The sequence below is a fragment of the Podospora pseudoanserina genome, chromosome 1, assembly GCF_035222485.1.
Source record: "Podospora pseudoanserina strain CBS 124.78 chromosome 1, whole genome shotgun sequence".
Classification (NCBI taxonomy): domain Eukaryota; kingdom Fungi; phylum Ascomycota; class Sordariomycetes; order Sordariales; family Podosporaceae; genus Podospora; species Podospora pseudoanserina.
The window spans coordinates 3,727,838-3,751,931 of record NC_085920.1 but is presented as its reverse complement, the minus strand read 5'-3'; the positions used below and the strand labels follow the sequence as shown (position 1 = coordinate 3,751,931).

Sequence of the window (24,094 nt, the reverse complement as noted above, 5' to 3'; positions counted from 1 at the left end):
TCTTCTTCTAGCCTGGGATGTCGAGGTCGAGGTAGGGGGTTGAGGAGGGGTAAGGGGTGTTGGTTGGTGGGTTATAAGGACAAGCGTGTATTACTTTTTTTGTCTTTTTGGGAGCATGGAGTTTATCTTTGGCTGTGTATCTTGTTGATGCAATGTTATGAGAGCACTAGAGGGGAGGGGGGTGTTTTGCTAAGGTTGAGTCAGGAGGGTGAGGGGGGGGGAGAACAGCGAGAAGGAATTATGATTGTGGTCAATTCGGTTTCTCTCTTTTTTTTTCTTTTTGGCCCCGGTTATGGGTTTTGCCTGCTTTTTGTTGGAGGGACAAGGGCAAGAATTCTCTCTCTCTCTTTCTCTCTCTCTACTTCTTTGTTATACCCCGTAGGATTATCATACCCAGTGTTCTTTTTTTTAGGAGTTTCAGTTTTTTTTTATTTTAGTTTTTTTTGGAATGGTTTTATCATGATGAGCCAAATAGCATCATCTTCTCACTCATATCTTTTTCTGCTGTTGTTGGCTTTTTTTTGTTTTTGTATGATATAATTAATTAGGATTTGAGCTGAGTGGATGGATGAAGATGGTGAAAACTGAGAAGCGGTTCAAAAAGTCAGATAATGTTTTGTGGTTTGTGAGATCAACAATGTGAAATATGTGTAGTCTTGGAGAAAAAATCAGAGCTGGCGTATCTCAAAATTCAGGGGTAAAAAGGGGAAAGTAAACAATACCCATGGGCCCACAACACCCAACACACATGAATAAAGAATTGTCATTTCTCAAGAAAAATCACCGTGAATTTACACCAGGTATCCCTCCTCAAGTCACCGCTCACATAACCCCCACAATCAGTTCATGACCGGCACCACCGACTCCCTCCTCTGCAGCGCCTCCCCCCACCCATGAAACCTCTGACAACTCACACACCTTGGCGCCACCCACTCCCTCCCTGCCCCCTCCTTCCCATCCGTCTCCAACCACCCCTTGCTGCTGTCCTCGTACCCCTGCGAAACAACATGCTCCCACAACCACTGCGTCCTCTCCTGCTTCTTCTGCTGATCCTCCTGCTCATCATCACTTCCCGCAACAAGAGCAACATCCTCCACTCCCTTGACAACCTCCCCAAGATCATACTTGTACCTCCCCCTCTCGTACTCCCTGCCCAACCTCTGCGAAACCATATTCGCCGCGTGCAAGCTTACCAGACTGCGCTTGGGGTTCTCCATTCTAGCAAGATAATCCTTGCAGAGGAAGAAAGTCTTTGCAAGGTTGATCTCGGCGTGTTTAGCCGCCGACTGGGCGCAGACGCCCTGGTTGACAAATATTCTCGGGTCGGCAGTGTGAATGTTTCGTACGGCAAGTGCGTCGGCCGTGTTGGCGTGGCGGTTATACCAGTAGTAGTTTTGTTGTGGCTGGTTCTCAACCTTGACTTTGCTCGACACAAATTTCTCGTGGATGAGCTCCGCTGGGGTCCGGCCTACCGCGTTTTCGACGAGGAGAAGGGAGGGCTCAAAGTTGAGGAGGAAGCCGATCAGGCCGTGCTCTGTGTCGCCCATCAGGAGGGAGTGAAGGGGCGTGTTGCCCGCGCCGTCGAGCATGCGGAGGGCTTGGCGGGTCGCGTCGGGGGAGAGGTCGGCCACGAGGTTGAAGACGGCAGCTGCGTCGGCGAGGCTCTTGTAGGCGTATTGGTTGGTGTAGTGGGTGAAATGGAGGAGCCAGGTGTGCAAGGGGGTGTGGCCTTCTGTCTTGAGGTTGTTGCGCTCCTTGAGCATGCGGACGAGGAGGTCGCGGCCGAGAAGGTCCAGGAGAGGCTTGAGCTGCTCGCGAGTGGGCTTCCAGCGCAGCGCGGCGTGCAAGAGGTTGTCAAAGTTGGCGTCCTTGGTCTTTTGATCGGCGCCGGCCTCGACCAGAAGCTTTGCGATTTCGACACGACCAAGCCTGCAAGCTGCCATCAAGGGAGTAGCGCCGTTGCGGTCCTTGGAATCGATGGACTCGGGGCGAACCTTGAGCAGGTATTCCACCAAGTCGATCGACTTCTGGGTTGGACGGGTGTACACAGCAGCGTGGATGGCCAAGTCGCTGTTGTCAGTCAGCCACTTTGAAATGGCACCCTCAAACCCACCCTTCTGCTGTCCCAAGTGCTTGATCCGAACATCCTCCCTAGCCGCCTTGCTCTTGCAGAACGAAAGATAGTGCCTCAGCGGAGCATCACTGAGGAACCACTCAACACTCGCAATCTGAGCAGACTGAGCAGCAAGCAACAAAGGAGAGCTCTCAAGACCACGAGCTCCCGGAGCGGAGTTGCGGCCCTGAGTCGCCCAGTCCTTTCTCTTCTTCCCGTACACGGTCAATCCCTGATAGTAAGTCGGCTTCTCCGCGATCTCAACACCCGTGTTCTTCACCAAATTCTCGAGAGGCAAACCAGCACCAGTGCGCTTGATGATCTCGGCCAGCAGCTCAGTGTGGCCCTTCTGGATAGCCAGCTTGAAAACAGAGTCAGGAAACGGGTAAAAGGTCTGCTTGTCCTCGGCTCCACCATCAGCAGCAAACCGCTCAGCGAGACCGAGAACAAACTTCAGCGCTTGCATGTCATTGTTAAAGACAGCACCTGTCACCCGAAATCAGCTTCATCACTCCCAATACCAGACGAGGCAAAAGACTTACGAGACAGCAGGCCATACTGCCGACCCTTCTCCCCAGGCTTGGGATAGTTCCTGTGCAGAATCTCAGAAGGCTTGGTATGGCTCTTCACCTTCATCGAAACCTCTCCTATGTTTTCAATGGTGAACTCGCCGCCAACAATGTGCTTGTAAATGTCAGGCCCAGATCCGCCGCTGCAGACCGACTCGTTGTCCGAGTCATCCATCGAGCAATCATCCTCATAAGTGTCATTGACGTGCATCTTGTACTCGGCCTCAGGCTTCTCCCTCGGCGTGTACTGCGCCTGGGCAATCTCAAGGATCGCCTTGGCGACATCATGATGGCCGCGGAAGTACGCCAGCGAGAAGGGAGAGTTGCCCTTGTTGTCGTACAAGGCAATCTTGAGCGGAGCCTCGGTTTGCTCTTCGTCCCACGAGGTCAAGCAGAGCTTCTTGATCTTGTCAAGATCGCCCGACCAAGCGGCTTCGAACCTGTGTAAATCAATGTCAGCATCTATTTCAGCAGGTAAACCCACGGATGAGCAACTTACAAAGAGATGTAGGCAGGCAGTCTCTTATCTGTCACATCAAAGACATTCTGCAAATGGAACAGGTGCCTCGTCGGGTCGACAATCGGCTGCACAACCTTGCCTGCTTGCGCGTACGGGGTGTTGACGTCAGGGAACGGGTCAGGGGCCTTGTAGGCCGGGAAAAGCTCTCCGAAGGTCTTCGCCCCCTTCTCAACAAGTGCCTCCTTCACCTTTGCCAACGTGACAAATGCTTGCAAGACTGCCGTCCTCTTCTCGGCTGTACCCTCAGGTTCCTCAGTCGAAGCAAGCTCTTTCTCATATTGCCTCATCTGGTCCTTGTGTACAGCCTTCAGTTTGGCAATCTCCGCGGAGGCAATCGCATACTGGTACGATGACTTCTCGTACTGATCGAGCCAGCTGTCAAGATCCTCACGAAGCTCTGGGGCCTTGGGCACATCCTTCTTCTTGTCAAGGAATTCCTTGAGACGGATGAGGTAGGTATTCACAAGATCGAGGGCAGATTCTCCGTTAACCACCGTGACCCACGAACGGCCCATCTGCTTGTGAGACTCCATCGTGACAACGTTGGGGTCGGCGCCAGCCTTGAGGAGCTCGAGGGCCGAGGAGGGATCGGTGGAGTTGATGGCGAGAATCAGGGGCTGCTCCGTCATCTCGTTCCACATCTTCTTGTTGCCCTCCAAAGTGCCCAGGTTCCTCTCGATGGCGACTGACTGTCTCGCCGACTTGAGCCAGCTCTCAAAGTCAATCTGAGGCACAGCGCCATGGTCGAGCAACTGAAGAATCAAAGAAAGATTTCCTTTCTTGATAGCAACGCCGAGAGCCGTCTCTGCGGTCGAATACTGGTCACGCATGCTGATGTGGTTGATGGCCGTCTTGGTCCCTACCGCATCATGCTCCCACAGAGTGGCAAGCAACGACTCGGCATTCTCCTCGACATAACGGTGGAAGGCAGTAACGCCGTTCAAATCGGCCTGGGCTGAGGTGGCCCCAAGACTCAAGAGGATCTTGGCCATCTCCTTCGCCTTGGGAACAGGTAAAACCAGCGCAAGGACAAGAGTGAGCAGCGCCCCGTATGGGGTCTTGTTGCTATTCAAGAACTTGACGGGCAGCAGAACATCGGCACCATATTCCTGCAAAAGAGTTAGCACTATTTCCAACATTCAAGACCCAGCATGACATACCTGGCACAGAGTCTTGACAACATCACAATGACCCTCCATGATGGCAAAGTGAAGAGCAGAGCAAGGAGTGTCCCAGGCGATGACGTTAACATCGTAGAAATCAGGCTCCTCTTCAGCCTCTTCCAAAGCCAGCTCATCCGCAGCGGCAGCGTCCTTCCCAACCTTAACAAATCCACTGGTGGTAGTCCGGCCCTCATCATCAGAGTCCTCGCCATCGATCATCTCACCATCAGACTCCTCGTCTTCTTCCTTCTCGCTACCGTCCTCTTCCTTCTCATCGACATCCATCTTATCCTCCTCAGTCTTGTTCGCAGCAAGCTCCTTCTTGCGCTTCTCCTCCTTCTCCTCATGCTCCGCCTCATTAGCAACGCTCTTGTTCATGAGAATCTGAACAATCTCCACACTGCCACGCGACGCAGCAAGGTGAAGAGCCGTCCGTCCATCAGCGAGACGCGCGACAAGCCTAGCACCCGCATCGACAAGAAGACGAACAATCTCCGGCGTAGACGTCATGACAGCAAGATGCAGAGGGGTGCGACCAGTGTAATCCCGAGTATTGGGATCAACTCCTTCCTGAGCAAGCCAGTCCTTGACATGCTCAGCATCACCATCAACGATAGCCTGGCAAAGCCGAGCCGTGTTACCAACATACGCCATCTCAGTCCAGTCATCATCCGTCAGAGGATTGAACGAGCCGATAGCCTGTCTGCCCGGATCATCTTTGAGGAAAGAGATCTTGCCCGACACAAAGTACTTCTCCTCCTCGGCAGCAATCTCCTTCTCCTGGTCCGTAGTCGGGACAGGGCAGAATCCGCAGCAGTCGTTCACCACGTCCTCGACCCGGCCAAAGAAGGCAGGGTGGCGATGAAGATACACCTCCCTGTCCTTCTTCTGGTTCCACTCGGCGTTGAGCAGCAAATCCCTCGTGTAGCACAGCTTCTCAATCTTCTTGGCGTGGTACTTGGTGCCGTAAGGAATCGTGAAGGTGTGATAGTTGGAGACCTCATCCTCAAGAGCCCAGTCCGCAATCTCGTCCTCATGCTCATCCTTGATGTTGCCCCAGAGCTTGTGCTGGTTCCGGCTGTAGCGATCAATCGCTGGCCGGCCTCGCTCCTTGCGACGCTGATCAGTGTACGTCTCTCTCGCCCCTTGGGTAGGGAGGCGTTCCAAGACAAGAAGCCTCGCCAACCCAAGCGTACGCTGGAAGCTCCGCTCAAAGATGGTTGGGTCGATGCGGGACCGGTCGAGGTCTGGCCAATACACCTCAAAACCTCTGTGGGAGTACTTGGAAAGGCGATTCTCATAGGAAGGGCTGCGCCGAGTCAGATCGATGTGGTTGATCTGGGTCAGGTAAGACTGAAGAGCACGTGGAGTGCAGTAGACCTGGCTGCCATCATATGCAGCCCCCGAGCAATCAATGTCGAATCCCGTCAAAATCTCAGAAACCGAGTTGTAAATTCGAAGAACGATCTGAATATGGCGAGTGGGGTATTGGCTGCAAATAGTAATGGCGTTCTTGGTCCTGACCGTGGTAGTCTCGGTAAGAAGAGAATCGCGGACTCGGGCCTCAATATCCTTGATCTTCTCAATGGCCTGCTCCTCGGTGAGACCGTAAAGAAAAAGATCGACATCTGACGCAGGTGAGAACTTCTCGTGGTAGAACTCGCGAAGCGTTCTCTTGTTGCGGTTGTATTCAGCAGGCACTGGCAACAAGCAGTTCACCACTGATGAGCCGGCGGCAACAACGTTGCTCCAATCAAGCTCAACGAGCGAAGACTCAGAAAAGACATTGAAGTTGCGGCGGAACTCCTTGAGGTCCTTGACAGTCGCTGGTGAGCCATTGGGCCTTCGTAGCTCCTTGGGCAGGGGCATGATGTATCTGGAACGCTCTTCCTTGGACTCGGCCGCCAGATTGCGGGCTCTGATGTTGAGGCTGGAGGTATCCTCGGTGAAAAGAGGAAGGACGTTGACGTGAGGGTCCTTCAAGAGCTCATTGGAAGGGTCCTGGGCAAAAGACTCACGGAGGTGAGCCTCATACTTGCGGTATGGCTCAAAGAGCTGTGTGACAGGCGTGTGTGGGTGCTGAGCAAGGTGTTTGGGAAGGTCCGTAAGGGGAACAGGCAGGGCCGGGACAGTGGTGATGGCCATGTTGAAAGATATGTGACTTGTATCTGAACGAACAGCTCCAGATGCAAAGTGAATTGAGCTGGATGAAAATAATCTCCGACTCCTCTGGAATGGCGATATGTGGGATGTGCTGAGAAGCGAGTAAGAGAGATGGTCAAAGTGTGTGAATTGGAAGACGAAGGGGGTGTTAGGTACTTAAATATCAAGTTGTTTTTGTTGAGGACTCCTCGAAACCCTTGTTGAATGACCCACGCGTTTGAGATTCTCGATGGAGGTATGGTGAAGGTTCGTCGCCTCTTGGACGTAACAGGGGGGTGTGCTGCCTGGACACAGCAGGAGATCCCCACACGAGAAAGGCGCGAGATCTTGTGATAGCCCGCGATGCCTAAAGCTGCTGCGGAATAGATGGAGGAGCCGGCGGGAACTTTATTTTGGAGGCTGTGATGCCTAAAAGCAACCAGGGACGACATGGGAATCGCGATAGTTGAAGGTGCAACCTGCATTCCCAATTGGGAAATGTGTGTTTTCAGCTCGCCAAGCTATACCCACCCACTATCATCCACGCCAACCAACCCAAAACCTGGCAGGCAAGAGACTTCAACAGTCGACTTCTTCAAGTCCGCCTGTCATCAACCGACATAAGTTCACTGCCGAACTAGACCCCCGCCTTCTGCAAGTTAACGTCAAAAGTATCATTACAGTACTTGCTGTCAACAGTCAAACTAACAGAAAAGGCCAACCTCTAGCTCTCCATCTCTATGGGTGAAGCAACAGTTCCTCACATGGTATGAACACAAGCCAGCCCCCCAAGCCACCCGGTTCCCAACTCAATATGCTATGTTAGAGCAACCCTCCCCATCCCCAGGGCAGCAAAAAAAAAAGCAAATGCTTCGCCAGCGCGACCCAAAAAAAAAACGCCATAATCCGTGAATGATTCAATGTTCTCGTTCCCGTCCTCGCCATATGTTACTTATAGCGCAATCGAGCCCCGTCGGCTTTGGCGTACGTGCAGGAGACCCTGGAAGCCGCAGAAGACAATGAACCCCTGTTTGGCAAGCATTATTAACAATCTTGTCCTGGACTTTGGTGCGTATAGGGGCGCAACATACGATGTAGATGATAATAGCAGTGAAGATGGTAGAAGCAACTTCTGGTCCGTTCTCAGGGTCCTCACCACCGCCGACGAGCTCTGGGTGATTCTTGTTGAAGAGAATGCCGAGAATACCGAGGACGACGAGGGCGAAGAGAGAAATCACAACGCTGCGGTGATTTGCTGTTAGCGCAATGCCTTCCATGACTGGCGAGGTTGATGGAGTCGTTCTTACCAAGACCATGCCTGCACGGCGCCGACGATAGGCTTCATGTTTACTGGCTGGGATTGGAGCTACCGGTGCGAAAACGGAGGTGTATACAAGGTCGTCGAGGGAATCGACGGTAATATTCGGTAGCAATGCCAGCGCCAAAGACGAATGTTGCTGGATCCTGGGACGCGCAATTGCTGGAGCTTGATGTTCGGGTCGGCCAACGGCGAGGTCCAGTGTGTTGTTGGAGCATCCCGCCCGTGCTTGGTCTGTGAGGCAACGACAGCTGAGACCCACATTTCCTGCCTTGTTTGCGAGGCAAGCGGAGCTCTTGAAGATTACATAATCGGCCTCGAACTTCTTCACAGATTCTGGGGAGGCATATTGTTTGCTTGAGGGGGTATCTATGGTCTAAAAGTATCTAAATGAAGCAAATTGCCAAAATAATCAAGTCAACTCCGGCATCGCTTCTGGGATCAAAGCAACCATCGCTTTACTCGCCCCATCCATACAATACTGCACCACTTCTATCTTCTCACCTTTCGGAGCCAGCTTTGCAATCTGCCTCAAATCGCTCGTCCTAGGCAAATACAAAGCATGCTCCATAGGACTGCAAGCCTTGTGTAGTACCTCGAGATTGTACGGCTCCATGGTGCTCAGGTCGAACACATCCTGCTCCTTATAGTCCACTCCTCCCCATGGTGGCGATGCAAACAGAACGGTCTGGCTCATATCACACTTTTCTCGTAGTGATAAATCCAGTGTTTCTGGGTGATGCTTTAGACGATCCAAAAAGTCGAGGCAGTCACCATGGATAAAGGTGATGTATCCGGAGACGCCGTATACCTCGGCGTTGTGTTGGGCGCATGCGAGAGTGGAGGCATCGCGCTCGATGGAGATGACATGCTCCCATTTTTCTGAGAGGGCAAAGGCGATCGTGTTGCCGCCAGCACCGCCAAAGAGGTCAACTATGGTCGTGCGCCGTGGGGTGGAGTAGAGATGTGAAGGCAGGTCGTTGGCGAGCCTCAAGGCTAGGGGTTCTGGGGTGATGCCAAACCAAGCATCGTTTGTGAGGCGGATATCATAGTCATAGAATTTGAATATTGAGTAGCGCTGGTGGAAATACCTTTGAAGAGTTGGTTAAGTGGAATCACGTAGGTGGGTTGAGCGGCTTACTTTTGAAGATTTTGCGGCACCTCACACACATCAACGTAGTGAAGACATTCGTCTGTGAGTGGCAGTTTGCCAACGACGGGTTTCATGATAGACATAGCGGTCTGTTTGGGCTCTGGCTCAAATGGGGGTCGGTGAGGGATGGGTATGCCGCCAAATGGGATCGTTTTTCTCTCTCTCGTATCTTTTCTGATTTTCTGAGGATGTTTCTTGGTGACCCTGTTGGTGTGAGGTTGAATTCTGGAGTTGAGTGCTGTTCCAGCGTGTTTGGTTGGTGAGCGCGGCAGTGTGGAGCCTACCACTACACTTGGACTTGGTGACGCCTTGTCGCGCTCAGTCACAGACTGTTCTTGGCCCATGATGTATTATGTGAGTTCAAGAATGAGTCTGGGAAGATGCTTGTCATTTCCATCTAGAATTTCCAGATTGTCCATGAGAAGAACTCTACAAGAAATTTAAACCACAATGAGACTCGATGCCAAGACAGGGATGAGCGTTTGCAGTTCAGAGAAGCTCAGACCTGCCCCACCCTCAAGGTGAAGAGCGGGTCACCGATAAACACCACCGTATCCATTACCGAACCCCTGTCCAATTGCACATGCCAAGCCTGCCTTCGAGACAGCTTCACTCTTCAGAACGACGACAACCCAACCTCCAAACCGCCACATAGCCCCCCCAAAACATGTTCAACGCCCTCAACCGATTCATATCCCGTCTCGACGGTGATGCGCCTCCCCAGGCAAGAGAAACCCACAGCGGTTTCGGCTTCCAAGTCCTGCGCAACACCAACCTCGAGCTCTCCATCGAGCCATGGTTCGACTACGTAGTCGGCATCAACGGGCGCATGATTGTACCTCCCCCCAAACTCCCCTTCTCGCCCCTCTCCAACTAACCTTGATCCCCAGGAATCCTCCGACCCCTCCCTCTTCGCCCAAGAAGTCCGCAACTGCGCCGGCTCCTCAGTGATGCTCGGCCTCTGGTCCGCCAAAGGCCAGCGCACACGCGCCCTCCACGTCCCCGTCCCCGCCGACACCGCCTCCCTAGGCCTCACCCTCCAATGGACCCCGCTCTCCGTTGTCTCCAACATCTGGCACGTCCTCGACGTCCCCGCCAACTCCCCCGCCGACGCCGCTGGCCTCCTCCCCTATAGCGATTACATCCTCGGCACCCCCGAGGGCGTCCTCCACGGCGAATCCGGCCTCTCCGAGCTGGTAGAAGACCACATCGGCCGCCCCCTCCGCCTCTACGTCTACAACAACGAATACAACGTCACGCGCGAGGTCACCATCCAGCCCTCGCGTGACTGGGGAGGAGAGGGAGCTCTCGGCTGCGTCCTCGGCTATGGCGCCCTACATCGCATCCCTGCCCCTCTTAGCGAGCCAGTTCAAGCTCCCGGTGAGACTCTCTTTGATGGCAGTGAATCTGGTGGTGGCATCCCTCAGTTCGGCGCTGCCCCAAGGTCATTCTCACCTTTTGTTCCGGCGGCTACCACAGCTACTCCTCCCCCTCCATCCTCCTCGGCAGACTTTCTTGTCCCGGCTCAACTACTTAGCCCGCCTCCAACAACAGGCGGTATTGCACCACCCCGAGGCAAAAAGAAGGAAAGGGGCCACCATACGGGACCGAATCTCATGGACGATTACTTCAAGGAACAGGAAAAGAAGAGCAGAGAATTGGACAACGCGCCAAGTCGAACTGCCTCACCGTTGCCACCTCCCCCAAAAACCGGAGGGCCACCAATGGGAGGGCCGCCCAGGGCTGGAAGCATACCTCCACCCAAGGAGGGAGAGTGAACATCTTGAAATGTGTATTTTGTTTATACCAGCCCTGCCTGTTTATCATATAAAGTTATCTGTCTGGCCTTGATTTTTGTCTTGTTGCTGTAAAATTTTGTTGTACAGCAGGGACGGTATGATGTGGTATATGAACCGCACACTCCTCACGCGGTGAAAAGAAGTAACATAGACAGAAAATACAGCAATTGTTAAACAGAGATGAATCGAAGAAGAAAAAACACCACATTTCACCACTGCCCCCAGTTTTGGCCCAAAAGATTCCAAATATCTGCGCTCGCTCGCTTTGGTTTTGTTTTCCCCGTTCCCCTTTTTCACCGGCAAATCTAGTTGATAAAGTTCACGCAGAAGAAATGCAGGATTAAACTGCAGACGACGTAATCCGCAAACGCCCTATTCCAATGTTAGCCCCCTGGCCCCCTGAACGTGGGTCAAATGAGCAGTGGTGTATGCATTTACCTCTCGGGAGAAACCGCCGGAAAGTCCTTCTTATTCGCCTCGGTGGTCTGAATGCGCAGCGACGCGGTGAGAACAAACTGCCCGACTGTCGCGCTGAAGCCGGAGAGGAAGGCGTTGAAGGGCTGTTGTTATACCACATGTTAGCAACATATACAACCCGGGATCTCTCCCCCTGCCTCCCCCTGGATAAAAGCCAGATTATTGTTTGGATGTCGACGTACGTAATTCCCCGCCAAGACACAATACACAAACTGCAGGACCCCCACCACCACCAAGAAGGCCATAAACGCATCGAGCAGCTTCGTCCGCTGGGGTGTGGATTTCTGGTAGTGGGTTGTCAGGTTGGAGACAACCTTGTCCCAGGTCTGGGCGACGGGCGCGGAGGCGGAGGTTTTGGCTGAGGTGGTGGTGGCGGAGTGGGAGGATGTTGGTCTGCTGCTTCCTGGGATGGGAGCGGCAGGGTTGGGGGTTGGAGGGAGGGGGGGGGTGGTGGTTGAGGAAGAGGTGGTGGTGGCTGTCTTTGGGTTTGGCGAGACGCCGCGGTTGGCGTTGTTGCGTTTTTGGGCCATTGTTTCTTGTTTTTGAGGGTACAAGCTGTGTGGGTGTGTGTTGTTGAAGAAAAAGAGGGAACTGGGTGGGTGAGTGTGAGTTTGTGGAGGAGGGCGTCGTCGATGGGGAAATGTTTCAATGGTGATGATTGCGCCCGCGAGCTGCTCGGGAGCTCTCTCGAATGAAGCGGCCACGAAGCTTCAATCGACAAGGCTGCTCCACTGTGCTGCGGGAGCCCTGCAATCGATATCAGGCACGGGCCACTGTTGCAGGGAGGTAGAGCTGCGCTAGGTGAGAATGGTGTGAGTTGATTGGTTGGGATTTTTGGTGTAAATGCTGTGAAATGATTGGACAGCTGTTCTTGCTTCCAGTGAGCAGATGATTCTTGACTGTAATTCTGATACTTTGAGAGCTTTACTTATCTAGAGGTCTTGAGTCCAGGTTTACCTTTGAGATAATCTCCATTTTACTAGCCTCTATAAGATATTCTGTGTTGCAAGATTGACCATGTAACATTTCGCGTCTGATAATCATCGGAAATGGTCAGAGAACCACACACGTTGTACTCAAGAGCCAGTCATGTCACTATAAATTTCATAGGTTCTGGGTGACGATGGCAGCTCTATTTTGCCTCCAGTGTTTGTATAGCTAACTACACTCAAAACTTCGATTGACATTCAAAATCATATATTCTTTCGATTACTCAGAGCTCTAAACATACCATTCACTGTCTTCCCTATGTGAGGTAGGCGAGAATGCTGTGGGCCCAGCTTGTTACGGGTTAGGGTTATGCGTGCGTTGAGGCTAACAATAACACAACCCGCCCCAAAATTACGCAAGACCCACTGACCGAAGCAACCTTCAACAAACAACGTCACATCCCACGATATCATTCATCTTCTCATCCATCTCATACCTCATTACATCCGCGCTACAGCACGCTTAATCTCATAATAATAGATTCGGCCCCGAACGAAGCCGGGCAGCTTGCCCTTTCACTTATCAATTCCTCAGTCAGCACCACCAATACAAGCCGCTCAGCATGGCGTCCATGCTCGAGGTGCGTCGCGCGCTCATCACTCCCCGAATAGCACCAATAACTGACGTCTGCTATGTATAGGCCCTCCATCCTTACCCCCAGGACCGACTCCATCTGCGTCTTCACCGCGCACGATCAGTCGTGCTGACGAGTCAAGAGTGAGTCTTGATCTCATCTTTCGCAATGTCGTTCCGAAGTGCCGGTCTTGTACGACCAACACCTCAGCCTCTATTTCTCCTTGCTTCCAAGTGTTCACACACCTCCTTACCTTGGACGCCTCACCTGCCCTGATTCGTCACCATATTGTCCTTGTTTCGATCCAGCCTCCCCCCTTTTCTTGCCGCCTTTCCATCTTGGTATGATTATCGGTCCTTCTTGGTGGAGACCTGTCAGTGATATGCACGCCGCCACCATGCTTATGTCTGCCGCCTCTTCTTCTGCCGTTCCCCGCACTTGCGGAAGTCTTTTCATACAGACGGCACGGGGCATTTTTGACGGGTAGGAACGTGTAGCGGGCCCGAACGATCTCGCCTACTCTAGGCCATTTGTTGTTCAGATCGAGGCGTGTGGTCGCAGGCTAGTTGCCCCATCTAGATCATATCTCGGACACTCACCTGCAGTTCTGTCGTACACCATATGCACATATGAGGCAGTCTACTCACACGCTTTACTTGTTCAGGCTGGTGGAAATCCGCGCTGCCCAACGAACCTTTGAGGGTGCCTATATGCGCACGGCTCTATCACAGTTCTCCTTTGCGCTAGTCATCCTCAAGATTTTCACCTCGGAGTTCTACCCCATAGGAGCCTTATTCGCTTGTTATGGTACGGCTATCATGCTAGTCGCCATCTACCGGCGGTACGAAGGCAACCGTCAGTTCTTTGATTCGGTCGAGAGCGAAGACGAAAGTAGTAGCGGCGAAGAAAACGATCCAGCAACCCCAACAGGCCTTACCGTACGGGGGCGAAGAAGGACCCTCGTTGTCAAGAAGAAATTCCGGACCAGCGGTAACAGCGTGGCGTTGCTCGTTTTGTTGAGCTTCATGTGCTACGTTGCGTTGATGGTGTTGTTGTGGAAGCTCACAGGTTGATTGCTCCGACTTCACTTCTTAAAATGGACAGCTATTATCAAGACGAGACCTCTTCCTGACCGACAACCCAAATTGGAATCCTTGGGGGCTGCTCGTTGTTACTGGGGAAGTTTGGTGGACCGTCAAGGTGACAAAGGCTGTCAACCTATGAGGCCATGACATGGTTCAGGGTCCATTGATCGAGGATGAAGTACGTTTGAAAGGTTACATACAAACAGCCGTGCGCTCGGCTCGAAGCGCCCTCGACTACCACGACAGACCGGAAGGTTGGCTTGCCGGCATGAACTGCTGCTGCTTTTGGAGTGCCTGCACTGCTACATTCCGACTTGTCCACTCGTTCCCTTCAGCGAAACAAACTGGCCCCTCTTGTTGGATACAACGAAACGACAATGTACCTGTACCGGTTTTATATTCGATTTACGGCACGTGCTGCGCGAGTCTTTTTCTTAGCCTTGATACTTCCACCAATAACCAGCTTACATTTATAATATCAGTCCCAGATTTGGATCTGGAAAGGTACGAGAAGTTTCGGTTTCAGGGCAGCAAGAATAAGGGCGGGACGGCAGGCACACGAACAGGTGGATTGGCATGAAGAGGGAACAAACACGGCACAGATCATACAAGACAAGAAAGACGCTGGATACTCCCGTGCGAGAGACGGCAGAACCACACGCCCAGCCCGCGTCGCGCGCCGTTACACGGACGGGAATGACGGCGGCAGGCGGAAAAGTGGGTTTTGCGGGGGAAGCAAAGCGGCCGGGGGGCGCGCCAAGTTGTGGGGTCCACGGCAGGGCGAACGGACGCGAAAAAATTCGCGGGGTCTGGGGAATCCTAGCGGGGGACGGAGTTGTAAGTGTGGGGGAGGGTGTAGTTTTTGGCGATGTCACAGATGACTCTGCGATAGCACGCTGGTATACTAGCTGCAATAGAACACCGGTGTGATATGACTGTAACCGTCACTGAATATGGGAGTACACCCCGTAGCATTGGAATGGAGGAACAGACAGGCATATCCCTACAAGGCTACGACATTACCGGACGTATTGTTGAAGTTATCTACCAACCTATCACTGACACCTTTCGCACTCGATAGTACATTACTGGCACCACTATATATGTATACATTCCAATTTTCACCTTTGCTACCACAAGTCAGACCGCAAATTTTGACCTTGACTCACCTGACCCTTTGACACAGACTTCTGCAAGTTGATACACAATGTACATGATGATGTATACACCCTTTCCCATGGCGCCTCATTCTCTGGGTTCGCAAGGGCGTGTGCATACCTATTTCACCTTTCCACCATAGTGCACAGTAGGTGATATATATCTGCTTTACTGCATACATATCATACACGACCTCCTACCTACCTTACCTCCATGTGTCTATACTTTCTTCCAGTCATCTCACCTGCTATGAGAGCGCAATGAATGTCCCATAGATTCATTCAGTTGCTACTTACTTACCCCGTTGAAGACAAAAAAAAAACACACTGAACCATGTCTCCGAAGTTGCAACGGAGCTCTGGTCAACCAAAAGAAACCGCTATCAAGTTTGTGTCGACTTTTGAGCTTATGGTCAGTTAATGTTGGGGAAAGGGGGGGGGGTGGGTTGACGGGTTTGCGAGAAAGGAAAAAAAAAAAAAAAAAAAAAGAGTAGCTTGAATCATTCTGATTCATAATAGGTTGTTGATCCTGTCAGTTGAATAAAATATTGAACAGCCTACAATACACATCATTCTCTTGACCATTGATAAATATTCGAGAGTCTATCAACAACCAATTCACTGCTCTGCAGAAAAACTCATCTAGCATTCATCTCTTTTCCATCTCATCCCACAACTTCAAGACATTTATATATATCCACTCACATTCGAGGCATGTCATTCATCGTTTGACCTCATTCCCATCTGCACATCTATAAACCCAGCGGTATTCAAAACACAAAGCTCAACATAAAACACATCTTCAGTTCCATTCAACCTAAAAGATGCAGAACGCTTCGGCGTCAGAAAAACACCACTGCATGTTTAGCAGCAGAATGTATATATAATATGTAAACAACAAACAAACAACCCATCCATTTTCCATGTTCCACTTTCCACATCAAATTTGCCTTCCCCATAACCTCAAACCCGCTATTTAGTCCCATCATACAGATGACAGCGTCTCAACTCGGAAAATAAAAACTCATATATCAAAAAACACAAATGAAAAAGAACAAAACCACAGTAAAATCCGCGAAAATAGAAGCGAACAAAGAACAAGAAAAAAAGTCATGACCCTGATTGATGCCCCATGTATTTGTTTTCCACAACCTTCTCCCTATGCCCTCAAAGATGCAATTTGACCACCCCGATCGTGATTCCGATTTCTAACCCAGGTGTGTTGGCCGCACTTGTGCTGTTGTCGACGAGTCATATTATTCTCCAGTGTTCCCCCCACGTTTATCGCGTGGCGTCCCTTTTTTTTTCTCGTGTAACGTCCTTCCACCTTGGGGCAATGCGCCGAACCGGTGTGTCTGGTTTACCGCCGTGTGACCAGCCCGGAAGCATCTGCTCTCACCGGATAGATGAAGGTGTGGGCACTCCCGTCAGTCTCCCGTCCCGTGCCGTTCCGCCCGGTTTCCGCCTGCTCCACGACACGGCCCGTTGATATATAGTTGCCCTGTTGATATATAGTTGCCCGGCTTTTATGGATCGCGCTACTGAATCTGGTGATGGCGAGTCATATGCCGAGCTGGTGTTGGCAATCATCATCACACTGGCCCAAGTCTTTTCTTGATCAAAAGGGGTAAGATGAGTAAACTGCTGCTTCACTCGGTTCTGTGTCAATAATCACCAATCTCTCTTTCCACCGCCTCCTGGTTTGATCAAAAATATGCCCCGTCATGATCGTTGTCGGCCGGACTTAAAGTTGGGGCTGCGGAGGCCGACGAGGTGAACTGTGGTGGACAAGGCGCTCGGTTCGCATCCTTGCTGTCAGCCACATTTCGTGTGATCGGGTCACAAGCCATCGATCTTTCGTCGTATGCTCAAAACTTGCAGATGGAGAGCCTTTCATGGGTACACCCGAGGTCTCATGTGGTGTGTTGTGTGTCGCAAGTCGCCCGATTTGGCGTCCAAAGAAGGTTTGCGCTCAGACCCAACTTCCCGATTGAAGAACTTGCATCGCGCACAACCTGTTTGAGAAGTTCCAGGAATCGCACCGACTGACCCGAAAGAGCCGCGACATGAAGAGTGTTGAAGGTGTGCGAGAAGCTGGATGGCACTTTGTCGATAAAACCAAGGCGCAGCCCCGCGGCTGACAGTCGAAATGGCGAATAGTGCCACACACAATCCCAATTCCCGCCCGCCTAATTTCACACAACCATTTATGCTGGTCAACAAGCTCAGCATAGACCACAGCCTATCCACCACATAATGAGATCCGCTGGTTCTATCGCTCATAATAGGCGTGCTCAGTCGAATGCTGATCTCCTGGATGCCCCGATTCTTGATATACCCACGCTCCCCCATAACCATCACTGGGTTTGGAATATGGGTATGGCTGCTGCCAGGTTCCATAGGCAGATGATGGGGCAGCCCCAGCGGAAAGCGCCAGACCATGAGTTGGCGTCGATCCGGGAGTCGTATCAACGCCGGGAATTGCGGTTGAGATGGGGGCAGGATACATGTCGGTAGACATGGAGCTGGCTTTTCGACTGTAATCTCGACTCGAGTGGTTGCTGACATGCGAAATCGATGGGTACTGGCTTTGACTCGAGACGCTCTCGGCACCAAAGGACAATGATCGGGGTGGCGGCGCCGGGTACGACGATGACCAGGCCAGATCGTCACGAGCAGGCTCGGAGCCTACGGGCGTTGACCAGGTTGCGGATGGAGGCGGTGCGTGTGGCGTGTATGGGGAAAAAGCCGGCGTTATGGGGGATTCAGCCGGATAAGTTCGCCAGTTGGTACTCAAATCGCTCGGTTTAGAGGAGCTCGGGCTAGCATCTGCCATCCAGTTTGTTATCCCGGACTGCCCATAATCGTACGCTCGAGAGCTCGAAGCGCTCGAAGGGACTTTGGAAGTTTCAGCAAGTTGTCCTCGGGTTGGATTTCGGGGTTTCTTCTTACTCTTGGTATCAGGGGTGTAGGCTTCGGAGCCAGCTGGCTTCATCGGCGGAGGCATTGATGGTATGGTGAGTTGGGAATAGGGCTGTTGTCCATGCATGTCGGACGGCATTCCACTCTGCATGGCCGGCGATGAAGAGGCTGAAGCGATTTTGGGTCCAACAGACGACCTCGACGCCGACTTTTGTCTCGTGTCTGGAGGTGGTTGTTGATCTACTGGGAAGAAACTGCAGTCCTTTTTGAGTCGAATGCAGTTCATGCATCGACCCTGCACGTCGTTTTGGGAAGGTATACACCTAATCTTCCGCCGGCGGCAGTGGCCTTAATCGTCTTGTTTTTAGCACCATACTCACACAAGGGTAGCTTCACAACTTCCAAGTGGGCGAGACTTACCACATGCGACTGATGTCCGATGATAGCCAAGCTTGTTTCTTCTCTTTTCTCCTGCCAGCCCAAGCGGGTCCTGGCCTTGGGCTGTCGACTGCTGCGATGCCGTGGATTGGGGTGCCGGGGCCTGGGATGGAGATGGGCCGACGGCCGGCGTCGATAGTGACCTTTTGATTTTCATCGAGTCTGAACGGTCTCTGGATGGGACCCCCGAATCCATTCCTGATGATGTGTGTGAAGAGACTGAATAGTTGGGATAGTATCCCGATGGCGACATGTCCATGTCAGCGCCGTTTTGAGGCGGCGGCGGATATTGGTATGACATTATGTCTGTCATGGGCGCTGAAGGTGGTACGGCAGGATATATAGCGGATTCGCTTGATTCCCAGAGGTCCAACTTCGATTTTAATAGGGGTGGCGGAGCAACGACTGCCATGTACGACAGCTGCTGCCCTGGTTCGCGCCTGAAATGGTCAGAGAGATACCGGGGTCGTCTTGAGCTTCGGACAAGACAACGGGTGGCAAGCGGGTAATGGATTATTACTTGCGGGTCCGCGACCAAGGTTCCAGAAGCCAGATATTGCAACGATGTCGAGCTACCCTCACTGCAAAACGGCTTGTGCTGATTTGGACTCCAAGGGGCTCTTATGACATAGTGTTAAGCTTTCGAGCCTGGGCGGTTCTGGTGTCCAAGATGGTGCCGAATTACAAGGGCTTTGTTTGCGGTCCGGGACGGAAAGACAAGTGATGGGCTCCTTTGGTTCAGATATGACGGCGGACCAAGGAGGGAGAAGAGCTACGGCGTTTGGCGGCGATACAGATAAAACGGGACGGTTGACAGGTAGCGAGTAGCATGCGGACCAATGGAGGTGTTGATCTTGTGGTCGGCGGCGCCTGGGGCGAAGGAGATCCAAGCGATGTGACTGGCGATTAAAATACACCCCTTTCAGGTCTGAGTGGTGGCCTTGATCCGTCCAAGAAGCTGTCAGGCAGCGGCAGCGTTCAACTGCCAAGTACAGCAACTGTTCTTGCTTTTGTTCCTGCAAGGGTTGACACGGCAAAGCAAAGCTCGGGCTATATGTGGATGCCGAGAGTATGGCCAGCAGCCACAGTGCGCTGCAAGAAGACCGAGGTAGACTGACTGAGTAGCCGGCCGGTCTGGAGGGTGGTTATGGTTGTGGTTGTGAATGCGGTGGAGGTGGATGTGAGGGTAGATGCGCGTGTCGTAGGTGGGTGCCCGGGAAGGGCAGAGGGAGGGAGGAGGAGGGGGCGTGAGAAGGAGGTTTCCAGTGGAAGTCCGCAGCTGGCTGCAGCGTGGAGAGATTCCTGCAGTGCACGAAGGAAACGAAGCGAGAGCTGGCTGGCTGGAATGGAACCGGACACCCAAGGCGAGTTTGGTAGGCCGCGTCGAAGACACGGCTCACACCCCAAACTTTTGTACCTGACCTGATCGAGGTACTGTTGTATGGTTGAGTGTGGCCAGGGCAGGGAATCCCGCAGTTGCTGTTTTTGGAAGCTCCTGTGCGACGTTCCGGCAGCTTTGGCTGGTGAGTGCAGTCGACGGCGACAGTGAATTCGAGATCGGGACCGTCGGGCGCGAGAGATGTGTGCGTGTGAAAGGTATGGAAGATGTCAGAGGCTTCCAAGTGGCATGTGGGTTGTGACGTGCTCCTGGTTGGGAAAGGAGGGAGCTTTTTGTCTTGGTGGTGGGTGGCCGTGGGGAAATAGGTGAGGTGCCTGCAGCGCCTATGATGAGCCGCACAGGGTAAGTGATCACTCCAGGTCTTGTCTAATTAAGGTAATCCGCTAAGCAGATGTTGGCCTTTGTCTTCTCTTTTTCAGGAATGGAGCAGGTCGTTCCTGATGCTGGGCCAAAGGGCGTGCTCGCAGTGGTGAACCAAGGGATGATCGTTTGGCTTGCTGCTATTGCCGGATTGCAGGATAAGCACCACCAGTGGTCCTATCTTGGCCATTCAGCTGGCAGATCTCAGCCCCTTGTACCCGCGAGAACCAAGAGGTGTTTGATAACAAATGGCGCGGCGGCAGCAGCAGCCAGTGCAGTTTCTGTGCCACGAGGAAGATGCCGAGCAGGATCGAGGTGATGCTGATGGCTGCCGGCAGTGGCAGGTAGGTAGGCTTGTATTGCACGCTAGGGACGGGCCATAGGTAGGTGAGGTAGGTAGACGGAAGGCTGCGGCTAGGTTGACCTGCTTCACGGCGCTGCTCCCTGTAGGTGACTTTTCCTTTTTTTTTTTCTTTTTTTCCTTTTCTTGTTCTTCGTTATTACTTCACCGGTGACCGGGTTCCCCAGAAGACCCAAGCTGGTGTCTGGTGCGGTTGGCTATGCGAAAAAGAAGGTGGCAAAGAAAGGGTCCCTTCTGGTGGTGTCAGACGCGGGTTCCGGGAAGCCAGCCGAGTGCGGAACGGCGAGGCAGATGTCAGGAAGGGGTCTCGAAGATTTGTGGGAACGGTAGCCGAGGACTGGACTCCTGCTGGCTGGCCGAGGTTGATTCAGGGAAAAGGAAGTTCGTCGAGTTATATTGGAGACAAAGTCGTTCTGGAGACTGCCCGTGATGTGGAAGTTGGACATGGACATGGGGGAAAGGGGAGGGGTCCAGTGTTAAGGCAGTGGCGAGACCAGGGCAAAGAGCACATATTAATGGAGAAGGTTGCGCCTTCACTTGTTGTTGAAACCACTCTTTATTCTTCTGCAGCTGCCGCCAGGAACGACGGCACTCGGAGTCACAATGAGAGCAGCCGGACAAGGAAGGTACCGACCGTGCAACCTGCAGGAGCTGCCAAACACCGACAACTGCCAGTGTCTGGATGGCAGAATACCTACCTTAGCAAAAATTCGGAGAAAAAAATCTAATAGGTGTGGGCGTTAGATTCATTCAATCGGCTTCAACTGAGCACTGCTCCATGCGAGAGAGGCTAACTTGGAAAAATGGATATGCTGTCCCCTCCCTCTCCCAGGGGCCTCCGGGCTAATTCATCCTTTGATCATTGCCAAAGCCTGAAACACCGTTTGCAGCATTTGGCTCTTCGGAAAGAAGAAGGTCCAATTCTTCCTTGCCAGCTTCTACCAAGCTTCGGTGGAGATACCCCCAGTTCTTCCGTTGATCCCCAAGTTGGTTAGTATATACGGGTACCAAGGTAGGCCCGATCCTCCAACTGCCCTGCCAATCCGGCGCCCGGCTGGGCAGCTTTGACAGCCATCTTGTCGATACCCGTCGTCTCAGATACGCAGTCGCGTACCGCATTGTTGATGTGGTACGGCAATGAGCATCTATAGGAGAGCCAAGTATAGGGGGGGTGTAGTATCGTTGTAGCGGAGCGACGGCTTTGACCACGACGACGCCTCATCGCTCGAGGGTCGGATTTGGGGGGCGTGCTGGTTTCTTTGTTCGTCCCTCCTTGGATCTCGAGAAGTGGTAGTATTCTGGCAGTCTGGCCCAGGGTTGTCAGTGGTTCATGCGCAAAAGGGTGGCATTCGGCCGGGAGCGACCCCATGGAGGAAGATCCGATCTTGGAATCTGAGGAGCCGGCGCGGAAGGCGATCAAGAAGAAGCCCGGAATGTATGCCGCGGGACCGCTGCCAGACAGGTCCATCTTGCAGTGACAGCACAGCGTTGGATGAAAGCAACATCAATCATTTTCTTCCACGGCAGCGCAGAACAGCTGAGGCCCCTGGCTGCTTCATGGAAGTTCATGGTGCTGTCAGTGAGAGTGTCAAAATGAATGCACCCCCGCCGAGTCAAGTCAAGGCAGGTCTGTTACCCCTGGGCAAATGTGTAATAATTGTCAAGGATCACGTATCGAGACCTCTTACAGGTCCACGCGCTGGATCGCAACCTCCCCTGTCCCTGCCTCGTAACCCCCGATTAGGCTAAGCGCTCTCTCCATCACTGGTTACGCTCCGGACCGTAATTGGACGTTATCATTCCATTTTTTCCTGAGCTCTCTCGTGGTGAAGGTTGCGAGAGTTTCTTTCTTTTATTGTCGCAGGTGATATGGCTGTTTGGAAGAAGTTGGTTATTCTCCTTCTTTGTTCGCTCCCGTTGCCTCGACTTCGGCCCAACGGAGCTTGCTTGTTGGCCGCACGTGTTCCTTGTAGGCTTCCAGAACGTGATCGCCATCAAGGGTTGTCAAGCTTCAAAGCAAGTAGGCAGGCGTCTAACCTCTGACGTTTCCTGTTGGCATCGGAGATAGGGGGACCTCTAAGCGCCGTCATGCGACGTACTGAGCAATCTCTCTGAGCAGACAAAACCAGGCTTTCAGGGTTGCTTTGGCAGCTGCTCAGGTACTAGTGTCGGGTACCTTGCATGCAACCTCGCTCCGAGGAGGCGACTTCGGACGAAAGCTGATGATCATAGTGGTATTGAAGGAGCTCGGGTTTGGCGCATACTGGCAGCAGCCCTTTCATTTCTGGCACCGCACCCTACAGCACCTCAGCAGAGAGAAAGCATTGAGGCGGGCATGTGTTGGACACTCTCAGTGGAATGGGAGCTGGCAAAATGCCGGCTACATTTTTGATGTCGTGCTTCAAGCCACTTGGATCCCCACTTTCCGATCATGCAACCCTACCTTCCCTTGCACGCACGCCGCCTTCACCTCAACATGACATTGCGCTGCCCATCACCAAAACCGGCCATCACGAAATGGAGCTGTCAACTCTCGTCCCGCAAACACCCACGTGGATCCAAAACACGCCCGACACAGTGGACCAGCCGACAAAGCGGTCCGACGAACGCGGGAACTCAACAGTCAAGCCGAGGAGAAGGATCTCCAGGGTTGTGCTGCTCCAAAGCCTTTTGACATGGGATGAACGAGATCTGACAAGGCCGAAATGCGCATACGAATACGCCATAGCTCTGAGTGCAGAATCGTCGATCACAGATTGCTTTGGAGGTCCTGTGTCGGAAGCTCCGATGATGTCAGGCTCGGGCGATCAAACGCCGATTGAGGTGGTGTGTAGACGCTGACACTTGCTTTTCCAGTGCTCCCTGTTTGTCCCCTCACAAGCATGGAAATGCTGGGAAATTTGCGACTCCTACACATCCCACTACCCCACATTCATGGCGGGGAGATTATCAGATGGCTTGGTCAGAGGTGAGGGACAAGAAAGCCGGGCTGGCGATCGGCAATGGTTGCTCCCTCTTTTGGATAGCACCCGTTGTTACCCGCCAGCCACACTGGCAGCTAGCGCGCTCCAAAGCGCCATAGACTGATGTCGCACAGATAACCACCCCACGACGCCGCTCACTTCAGGTCCTATTTTTTTTCACCATAATGGCAGCCCGACCACTGACGAAGGAGCGAAGCCATCATACGAGCAGTGACGAGCCACTAACTCGACCCATGCAGCCAGTGATGACAATTCACTCCCCTCGAATTTCTCTTCTCTCCTCCCAAGTCACAGCCAATGCGACACTGGCCAGCTTGGTGTTACCAACCACTCCTCCGGGATATTGAAACTGGAAACAACAGCGAAATTTCACCCACTCTGACTCGAAAACCAGATTCTGCCTGCTGCCGGCTCCTTCGACGCCCAAGTTTCAAACCTACAGCCACTCTGACCAAGGCTGTTCTCATGTTGGTCTTGGATAGATTACCCTCTTCTCTCTTCCTCAACACGTGAATTAGCCTGCACACTTTGACGATATGAAAGGGGAGCATATCCAGAGCACTCTGAGGG

General features: G+C 52.7%; 7 protein-coding genes across 7 annotated transcripts; 2 read left to right on the top strand and 5 right to left on the bottom strand.

The window, feature by feature from the left end:
• Positions 1–212: 212 nt before the first annotated feature.
• QC764_110720 (uncharacterized protein) lies at positions 213–6,510 on the bottom strand (the record flags this gene model as incomplete). The annotated part of the gene is made up of 4 exons (XM_062942338.1): positions 213–2,599; positions 2,656–3,122; positions 3,182–4,311; positions 4,363–6,510. 4 exons carry the CDS (start codon positions 6,508–6,510, stop codon positions 840–842), a joined length of 5,505 nt encoding a protein of 1,834 aa, XP_062805277.1. The 3' UTR covers positions 213–839.
• A 949-nt stretch (positions 6,511–7,459) lies between these two features.
• Positions 7,460–7,852, bottom strand: QC764_110710 (uncharacterized protein; the record flags this gene model as incomplete). Its single annotated transcript, XM_062942337.1, has 3 exons — positions 7,460–7,534; positions 7,599–7,749; positions 7,815–7,852. 3 exons carry the CDS (start codon positions 7,850–7,852, stop codon positions 7,460–7,462), a joined length of 264 nt encoding a protein of 87 aa, XP_062805276.1.
• A 385-nt stretch (positions 7,853–8,237) lies between these two features.
• tgs1 (putative diacylglycerol O-acyltransferase tgs1) lies at positions 8,238–9,464 on the bottom strand (the record flags this gene model as incomplete). Its single annotated transcript, XM_062942336.1, has 2 exons — positions 8,967–9,464; positions 8,238–8,916 (listed from the first exon to the last, which is right to left on the bottom strand). Exons 1-2 carry the CDS (start codon positions 9,320–9,322, stop codon positions 8,238–8,240), a joined length of 1,035 nt encoding a protein of 344 aa, XP_062805275.1. The 5' UTR covers positions 9,323–9,464.
• QC764_110690 (uncharacterized protein) lies at positions 9,396–10,852 on the top strand. Its single transcript, XM_062942335.1, has 2 exons — positions 9,396–9,813; positions 9,869–10,852. The coding sequence occupies exons 1-2, from the start codon at positions 9,646–9,648 to the stop codon at positions 10,754–10,756; spliced, it is 1,056 nt and encodes a 351-aa protein (XP_062805274.1). The 5' UTR covers positions 9,396–9,645; the 3' UTR covers positions 10,757–10,852.
• On the bottom strand, positions 10,773–11,996 carry OST2 (oligosaccharyltransferase complex subunit epsilon). Its single transcript, XM_062942334.1, has 3 exons — positions 11,437–11,996; positions 11,216–11,337; positions 10,773–11,149 (listed from the first exon to the last, which is right to left on the bottom strand). Exons 1-3 carry the CDS (start codon positions 11,782–11,784, stop codon positions 11,083–11,085), a joined length of 537 nt encoding a protein of 178 aa, XP_062805273.1. The 5' UTR covers positions 11,785–11,996; the 3' UTR covers positions 10,773–11,082.
• Positions 11,997–12,619: 623 nt separating this feature from the next.
• On the top strand, positions 12,620–15,034 carry QC764_110670 (uncharacterized protein). Its single transcript, XM_062942333.1, has 3 exons — positions 12,620–12,824; positions 12,885–12,961; positions 13,483–15,034. The coding sequence occupies exons 1-3, from the start codon at positions 12,807–12,809 to the stop codon at positions 13,889–13,891; spliced, it is 504 nt and encodes a 167-aa protein (XP_062805272.1). The 5' UTR covers positions 12,620–12,806; the 3' UTR covers positions 13,892–15,034.
• Positions 15,035–15,664: 630 nt separating this feature from the next.
• On the bottom strand, positions 15,665–22,931 carry QC764_110660 (uncharacterized protein). Its single transcript, XM_062942332.1, is given in 5 exon segments — positions 15,665–16,561; positions 16,581–17,958; positions 18,013–18,330; positions 18,403–21,264; positions 21,336–22,931. 3 exon segments carry the CDS (start codon positions 18,830–18,832, stop codon positions 17,333–17,335), a joined length of 1,374 nt encoding a protein of 457 aa, XP_062805271.1. The 5' UTR covers positions 18,833–21,264; positions 21,336–22,931; the 3' UTR covers positions 15,665–16,561; positions 16,581–17,332.
• Between the last annotated feature and the right edge of the window lie 1,163 nt (positions 22,932–24,094).

Coding starts and splice junctions, on each gene's coding strand:
- QC764_110690 (XM_062942335.1), top strand. CDS start 9,646: ATGTTCAACGCCCTCAACCGATTCATATCCCGTCTCGACGGTGATGCG. Junction 9,814..9,868: donor GCATCAACGGGCGCATGATT/GTACCTCCCCCC, acceptor CTTGATCCCCAG/GAATCCTCCGACCCCTCCCT.
- OST2 (XM_062942334.1), bottom strand. CDS start 11,784: ATGGCCCAAAAACGCAACAACGCCAACCGCGGCGTCTCGCCAAACCCA. Junction 11,338..11,436: donor GTGTCTTGGCGGGGAATTAC/GTACGTCGACAT, acceptor GTATAACAACAG/CCCTTCAACGCCTTCCTCTC. Junction 11,150..11,215: donor CCGGCGGTTTCTCCCGAGAG/GTAAATGCATAC, acceptor ACATTGGAATAG/GGCGTTTGCGGATTACGTCG.
- QC764_110670 (XM_062942333.1), top strand. Junction 12,962..13,482: donor GTCGTGCTGACGAGTCAAGA/GTGAGTCTTGAT, acceptor TTACTTGTTCAG/GCTGGTGGAAATCCGCGCTG.
- QC764_110660 (XM_062942332.1), bottom strand. CDS start 18,832: ATGGCAGTCGTTGCTCCGCCACCCCTATTAAAATCGAAGTTGGACCTC. Junction 18,331..18,402: donor TCGGACATCAGTCGCATGTG/GTAAGTCTCGCC, acceptor AAGACGATTAAG/GCCACTGCCGCCGGCGGAAG. Junction 17,959..18,012: donor CTACACCCCTGATACCAAGA/GTAAGAAGAAAC, acceptor AAACTTCCAAAG/TCCCTTCGAGCGCTTCGAGC.